The sequence below is a fragment of the Juglans microcarpa x Juglans regia genome, unplaced genomic scaffold, assembly GCF_004785595.1.
Source record: "Juglans microcarpa x Juglans regia isolate MS1-56 unplaced genomic scaffold, Jm3101_v1.0 JmScfU0120, whole genome shotgun sequence".
Taxonomy (NCBI): domain Eukaryota; kingdom Viridiplantae; phylum Streptophyta; class Magnoliopsida; order Fagales; family Juglandaceae; genus Juglans; species Juglans microcarpa x Juglans regia.
Window position 1 is genome coordinate 405 of NW_024475864.1, and position 7,563 is coordinate 7,967.

The 7,563-nt window shown below is 80.2% G+C and overlaps 2 protein-coding genes across 2 annotated transcripts; one reads left to right on the forward strand and one right to left on the reverse strand.

Moving 5' to 3' along the window:
• Nucleotides 1-399: 399 nt before the first annotated feature.
• Nucleotides 400-5,426, forward strand: LOC121245694 (collagen alpha-1(I) chain-like; the record flags this gene model as incomplete). Its single annotated transcript, XM_041143605.1, has 2 exons — nucleotides 400-1,008; nucleotides 3,574-5,426. Coding segments are annotated over 2 exons (2,462 nt in total), but the record flags the coding sequence as incomplete, so codon positions are not given.
• A 1,331-nt stretch (nucleotides 5,427-6,757) lies between these two features.
• On the reverse strand, nucleotides 6,758-7,558 carry LOC121245693 (proline-rich receptor-like protein kinase PERK2; the record flags this gene model as incomplete). Its single annotated transcript, XM_041143604.1, has 1 exon — nucleotides 6,758-7,558. A coding segment is annotated over one exon (801 nt), but the record flags the coding sequence as incomplete, so codon positions are not given.
• Between the last annotated feature and the right edge of the window lie 5 nt (nucleotides 7,559-7,563).

A 7,563-nucleotide genomic window follows, 5' to 3' on the forward strand; every position in this document is an offset into this window, starting at 1 on the left:
CAGGCGGGCGGACAGGGCCCGGGCGGGCGGGGCGCGGGACGGGCGGGGGCGCGGGGCGGGCGGGCCGCGCGCGGGGCGGGCGCGCGGGCGGGCGGGCGCGCGCGCGGGCGAGGCGGGCGCGCGGGGAGGGGCGAAGCGGGCGCGCGCGGGGCGGGGGCGCGGCGCGGCGGGGCGGGGGCGGGGCGGAGGCGGGGCGCGGCGCGCGGGGCGGGGCGAAACGGGCGCGCGCGGGCGCGGGGGCGCGGCGCGCGCGGGGCGCGGGCGAGGCGGGCGCGCGCGGGGGGCGGGGGAGGCGGGGGCGCGGGGCGCGCACGGGGGGGCGGCGCGCGCGCGCGGCCGGCGGGCGGGGCGCGCGGGGCCCAGGGCGGGCCGGGACAGCCCCAGGGCGGGCCGGGACAGCCCCAGGGCGGGCCGGGACAGCCCCAGGGCAGGCCGGGACAGCCCCGCGGACAGCCCCAGGGCGGGCCGGGACAGCCCCGGGGCGGGCCCCAGGGCAGGCCGGGACAGCCCCGCGGACAGGCCCCAGGGCGGGCCGGGACAGCCCCGGGGCAGGCACCAGGGCGGGCCGGGACAGCCCCGCGGACAGGCACAGCGAGGGGAGCACGGGGCCCACGGACCAGGCCGGGACAGCCCCAGGGCGGGCCGGGACAGCCCCGGGGCGGGCCCCAGGGCAGGCCGGGACAGCCCCGCGGACAGGCCCCAGGGCGGGCCGGGACAGCCCGGCGGACAGGCACAGCGAGGGGAGCACGGGGCCCACGGGCCAGGCCGGGACAGCCCCAGGGCGGGCCGGGACAGCCCCAGGGCGGGCCCCAGGGCAGGCCGGGACAGCCCCGCGGACAGGCCCCAGGGCGGGCCGGGACAGCCCCAGGGCGGGCCCCAGGGCAGGCCGGGACAGCCCCGCGGACAAGCCCCAGGGCGGGCCGGGAGAGCCCCGCGGCGGGCCCCAGGGCGGGCCGGGACGGGCCCCAGGGCAGGCCGCGGCACACCCGGGGGGCGGGGCCCGCCAGGGCAAGCACACAAAGGGCCGACGAAGAGCACCGGGGAGCACACAAACGCGACCAAGGCAACCGGCCGGGGGGCGCAAAAGGGGGCAAGGCAACACGCACAAGAGGGCCCCCCAACGGGGCCGCCCGACAGGCAGGCACGGGGGCGAGCACGGGGCGCGGGCGGGGCGACAAGGGAAACCACCCAAAGGGGGGCCGAAAGGCAGGCCAAGACAGCGGGGAGGGGGGCCAAGCAGCACCGAGCAGGGGGGCCGAGGGGCGAGGGGGGGAGGGGCGGGGGAGGAAAGCAAAAAAAGGAAAGAAAAAAGAGCCCAAGGGCAAAAAAGGGGGAGGCGGGCGCCGACGGCAAGAGAGGAGGGAGCGAAGCAGGCCGGCAAAAAAGCGCGGCCAAAGGCAAAGGAGGGCGAGAAAAAAAGCCGGGAGGGGGCCGCGGAAAAGGGAGGGGCCGCCGGCCAGGGGGGAGGGGCGCGAAAGGCGCGGGAGGGGGGGCAGGCAAGCCCCAACAGGGGCAGCCAGGAGGGCGGGCCAGGCCGCCCCCCGCACAGGGGCAGGCCCCAGGCGCCCAGGGAAAGGGCGGGGGCCACGCCCCCCGGGCCACCGGCGGGGGGGAGCGGCGCCACCGCCGCGGGCGGGGGGGGGCGGCGGCCGCCGCCGGCCGACCAGGGCCCGACGACGGGGGGGGGCGCGGGGGCGGGGGGGGAGGCCGACAGGCGCGGGGCGGGCAAGCAACAAGCGGGGGCGCGAGGGACGGAGGGGGGGCACCGAGGGCCACGCACGGGCGGGGGGGGGGGGCAAGCGGGCAGGCGAGGGGCGGGCGCACGGGGGCGAGCCCGCGGGGGCGCGAGGCGACCCCAGGGCGGGGGGCCGGGGGGGGGAGGCGGCCGGGGGCAACAGGCGGGGCACGGCGGAGGGGGGAGGGCACCCAGGGCGACGCACAGGGGGCGCGGGGGGGGAGGCGGAGGAGGGGGCCGCGCGGCCAGGGGGGGGACGGGCGACGACGGGGGGGGCGCGCGGGCGGGGGGGGAGGCCGACAGGCGCGGGGGCGGGCGAGCAACAAGCGGGGGCGCGAGGGACGGAGGGGGGGGCACCGAGGGCCACGCACGGGCGGGGGGGGGGGGCAAGCGGGCAGGCGAGGGGCGGGCGCACGGGGGCGAGCCCGCGGGGGCGCGAGGCGACCCCAGGGCGGGGGGGCCGGGGGGGGGAGGCGGCCGGGGCAACAGGCGGGGGCACGGCGGAGGGGGGAGGGCACCCAGGGCGACGCACAGGGGGGCGCGGGGGGGAGGCGGAGGAGGGGGCCGCGCGGCCAGGGGGGGGACGGGCGACGAGCGGGGGGGGCGCGCGGGCGGGGGGGGAGGCCGACAGGCGCGGGGCGGGCGAGCAACAAGCGGGGCGCGAGGGACGGAGGGGGGGGCACCGAGGGCCACGCACGGGCGGGGGGGGGGGCAAGCGGGCAGGCGAGGGGCGGGCGCACGGGGGCGAGCCCGCGGGGGCGCGAGGCGACCCCAGGGCGGGGGGCCGGGGGGGGAGGCGGCCGGGGCAACAGGCGGGGGCACGGCGGACGGGGGGAGGGCACCCAGGGCGACGCACAGGGGGCGCGGGGGGGGAGGCGGAGGAGGGGGCCGCGCGGCCAGGGGGGGGACGGGCAGCGCCAGGGGGCAGGGGACAGGGGGGGGCCGCAGGGCGGCGGGGCCGGGGGGGGGGGCGGCCGCGGGGACGGACCGGGGCACGGCGGACGGGGGGAGGGCACCCAGGGCGACGCACGGGCGGCAGGGAGGGGGCGGCCGGACCGGGGGGCCGGGGGCCAGGGGAGGGAACCGGGAGACGGGGGCCGGCGGGAGGGGGGAGCGGCGGGGGGGGCGAGCCGCGGGCAGGGCAGCCGGGAGGCGGGAGGGGGCGGGGGGGGGGGCGGCGGAGCACGGAGGCCGACGCAGGCGCGCGGCCGACGAGGGGGGGGGGCGGGGGGGAGGGGCGCCAGCGGGGGGAGACCGCAACAAGGGGCCCGAGGGGAGAGGGGCGCGGCGCGGAGGGCCCAGGCCGAGCGGGGCAGGCGCGGCACCACACAAGGCGGCCGCACGCGCAGCGAGCCGGGGGCGGGGGGGGGGGGGGGCAAGGGGGGAGGGGGGGGCGGGCGGACGGAACGGCGGGGGAGGGGGACAAGGGGGAGGGCGGGACAGGCGCCGGGCGGGGGCAGCGAACGGGGAGGCGGGCGCCGCCGCAGGGGGCGCCGCGGGGAAGAGCAGGGGGGCGACGGAAGGGGGCCGGGGGGGCAGACCGACAAAGAGGGAAGGGGGCCGCGCGGGGCCCCGGAGCCGGGCCGGGGCGCGCGGGGGGGCGGGCGGGACGCGGAAGGGGGCCACGGGGGACCAGGCAAGCCGGCGAGGGGACGGGGGGGGCAGGGACCAGGGGGCGGGCGCGGGCGCGGGGAGGCGGAACAGGGGGGGGGGGGGGGGCGGCGGCCGCGGGAGCCCAAACCAAGCGGGCGCGGGGGACACGAACGAGGGGCGGGGCGCGGCGGGAGCCGAGCCGCCGGCCGGAGGGGGAGGGGACGGGCGGGGCCGGCAGCGAGAAGGAAGGCGACCGGGGGGAGCCGGCCAGGAGGCAGAGGCGGGGCGCAAAGAGGAAGCCAGGCAGGGGGAAGGAGGAACGAAGGCAGACGGGGAAACGGCGAAGGGCGCAGGAAAGCAGGGAGAGGGGGGGGAGGGGAGCGGCGACGCGGAGAACCGGAGGAAGGCGAGAGCGAAGACGGGCAACAAACCCCGACGGCGGGAAGGGAGGCAGGGAGGAGAGAAAAGGGCGACGCGGGCGGGGCCCGGGGCGCGGAGGAGGCAGGAGAACGCGACGGAGCGCACGGCCAGCGGGCCGGCGACGCAGCAGGCAAAGGGCGGCCCGAGCAACGGGCGAGGGGAGGAGAGAGGCCGACAAGGGGGGGGACGGGGAACGGAGAAGGAGGGGGCGAGGCCGGAGAGGGAGCCGGAGAAACGGCGACCACAGCCAAGGAAGGCAGCAGGCGCGCAAAGGACCCAAGCCGGACACGGGGAGGGAGGGACAAGAAAGAACAAGACCGGGCGCGGACGAGGCGGGGAAGGGGAAGGAGGACAAGCGAAAGCCCGGAACGAGGAGCCAGGGGAGGGCAAGGCGGGGGCCAGCAGCCGCGGGGAAGGCCAGCGCCAAGAGCGGAGAGGGAAGGGGGGCAGGGAAAAAGCGCGGAGGGGGAGCGGGGGGGGGCAGAGCGGGCCGCCCCGGGGGGGCACCGGGCGGCGCGGCCCGGCGACCGGCGAGGCGCGCCGGGCCGGAACGGGCCGGGGCGGGCCGCCGGGGCGGGGACGGGGAAGAAAGGAGAGGGCGCAAAGCAAGCCGACGCGCGGGAGACAGGAGCAGGGGAGAACAGCAGAGGAGGGCGGGCCGGGGGGGCCGGCGGGAGCGGAGGAAGGAGGAACAGGAACAGGCGGGGGCAGGCGGAGGGCAGAGGCAGAGGGGAAAGGCGGGGAGGGAGGAAAGACGAACAACGGCGAAAGCAGGGGCCAAGGAGGGGGCAGGAAGCAAGAACGAAAGGGGGGGGCGCGAAGACGAGCAGAGACCGGCCGAGGCGCAACCAGAAACGAGGCCGACCAGGGAGCGGCGGAGGGGGCGGGAAGGACGCCGCCGGCACCGGAGGAGAAAGCAAAGGCGGGGGGGCCGGGGGGAGGAGGGGCGCAAGGCGGAAACGGAAAGGAAGGGACGGAAGGGCACCACCAGGAGGGGAGCCGGCGGCGGAAGGGGACGCAACACGGGGAAACGGACCAGGGCCAGACAGAGGAAGGAGGGACAGACGGAGAGCGCGGGCGGGAGGCGAGGGGGGGGGGGCAGGGCCGGGCGGAGGGGGGGAGCGAGGGGGCGGGGGAAGGCCGGGAACGAACGAGACCGCAGCCGGCGAACGAGCGAGGCGGAGGGGACCGGCCGCGGCCAGCGGCGGAGAGGGACGAGGGCCGCGGAGGCCAAGGAAGGGGGAGGCAAGAACAGGGCGGGGAGGCCCGGAGAGGGGCGGGGCCGCACGCGCGCGACACGGAGGGAGGCAACGAGGGGAGAGCCGGGGCCGACAGGCCCGGGGAAGCGGGGAAAGGGCAGCGGGAGGGGAGAGAGCAGGGCAAGGGGGGGCGGCAACGAGGAAGGCCGAGGAAGCGCGAGGCAGCAGCGCGCGGGGACGACGGCCCGGCCCGGGGACACACCGCCCGGCGCGCCGACCGAGGGAAGGGGCCGGGGAAGGGGGCGGAGCGAGGCGAGGGGGCGGGGCGCGGCCGGCAACGGCGCGAGAAGGCCACGGAACCGGAGCAGGGAGAGGAAGGAGAAGGCGGAACAAGGGGGCCGGAGGGGAACCGGCGGAAGGAGCAGGGGCGAGACCGGCCCAGCAGAACGACCGGGGAACAGGGAAGAAGAACCGGCGGGGGGGGGGGGGAAGGCCCCCGCCCAAAAAACGGGGGGGAGGGCACGGGGAGAGGGCCCACGGCGCCGCGGGGGGGGGGGGCAAGCGGCGCGGGCCCGGCCCGAGCGAACAAGGAACCCCGGCGCGGGCGGCGCCAAGGAACGGAAACAAGGAGGAACCACGGGCGCCCCGGAAACGGGGGGCGGGGGGGGGGGACGGCGGGACCAGGAGACAGAACGACGCGCGGCAACGGAGAGCGCGGCGCGCGCAGCGAGGAAGAACGGAGCGAAAGGCGAGACGGGGGGGGAAGGGCAGAAGCCCGCGAAGCAGCGAGGCGGGGAACGCAAGGGGCGCCCGAAGCCAGGCGGCCGAGGGCACGGCGGCCGGGGGGGCACGCAGCGGGGCCCCAACCCCAAACACGGCGGACGCGGGGGGGGGGCGGGGAAGACAGGGGCCGCCCGGGCGCGGGGCGCGCGGGGAGCCGAAAAGGGAGGCCGAGGCGACGAGCGCCACGACAAGCGGGGGGGAGAAACCCGCGGGACCCGGCGGGGGGCGCCCGGCGCGGGGAAGGGGCGCCGCGACCCGAGGGGGCGGGCGGGCGACGCGACCAGCGCGACCCCAGGGCAGGCGGGAGGACCCGCGGAAGGGAAGCAGAGCAAGAAGCGGAGGAAAAGAAACGGACAAGGAGGCCCCGAGGAACGGCGAGCGAACCGGGAAGAGCCCAGCGGGAGAAGCGGGGGCCGCGCGGCAGCCGAAGGGGAGGCGGGAGAAGCGGCCGCAGCGGCGGACCGGGCCCAAGGCCCCGGGAAGGGGGCGCCGGAGAGGGGGAGAGCCCCGGGGGGCCCGGACCCGGGCGCACCACGAGGCGCGGGCGGCGAGGCGGGGGGGGGGAAGGCAGCCCCAAGGGGGCGGGAAAGGCCGGCCAAGGCGAAAGAGGGGCGAGAGACCGAGAGCAAACAAGGACCGCGAGGGAAAGAGGAAAAGGACGGGGAAAAGAGAGGCAAAGAGGGCGGGAAAGGGGCGGGAGGGAAGCGGAGGGGGGCCGGCGAGGCGCCCCGGGCGGAGGGGGAACGGGGGAGGCCGGGCGGCCGAGCGACGCGGGGGGGGACCGAGGCGGAGGGCGGCGGCGGCCCAAGCCCGGGGGGGAGGCAGGCCCGGGGAGACGGCGGGGCCGCGAGCGGGGAGGGCAGCACGCGCCGCAAGGCGGGCCGCGGCAGCGGCGGGCGCCGGGCAGCGGCCGGGGGGCACCCCAGGCGGCCCGGCGGGAAACACGGACCAAGGAGGCGGACAGGGGGGCGAGGCAACGGGCGAGGAAACCCGGAAGGCGCAAGGAAGCGGAGGGGGGGAGCCCCGGGGGGGGGCACCGCCGACCGACCGGGAGCGGCGGAGAAGGGGGCGAGGGAGAGCAGACCGGGCGGGACCCGAAAGAGGGGGAACGAGGCCGGAGCGGGGCGAAGCCAGAGGAAACGCGGGGGGAGGCCCGCAGCGAGACGGACGGGCAAAGCGGGCGGCGGACGGGGGAGAGGGGCGAAAGACGAAGCGAACCGGCGAGGAGCGGGGGCCCGCCGAAGGGGCCCGCAGGAGAGCGGGAGCCCACGGGCGAGGGCGAGCGGGGAAAGCCAAGGAGGAGAGGCAGCGGGGGCGCAACGCCCGCGACCGAGGCGCAAACGGGAAAGAGGGAGGACGGCACGGCGGCGGGGGGAGGCGGGCCAAGGAAGCGAGAGCGCCAAGGGGGCCAGGGGGGGAAGCAGAACGGGCGAGGCGGGAGGAACCGGAAGCCGGGGGACGGGGCCCAACGGCGCGCGAACCGAGAACCCACAAAGGGGGGGGGGCGAGGAAGACAGCAGGACGGGGGGCAGGGAAGGCGAAAGCCGCGAAGGAGGGGGGAACAACGCACCGGCCGAAGCAACGAGCCCCGAAAAGGGAGGGCGCGGAAGCGCGCGACCGAGACCCGGCCGGCGGGGCAAGGGCCAGGCCCCGAGGAGGAGGAGGGCGCGGCGGGCGCGGCAAAACCGGGGGCGCGAGCCCGGGCGGAGCGGCCGGCGGGGCAGAGCGGGGGGGGAGGAGCAAAGAGGCAAAGGAGAACGGGGAAGGCCGAAGAGGGGAAAGGGGCCAGGGGAACGGCACGGGCACAGGGGGGAGGCGAGCCGAAGAGACGGG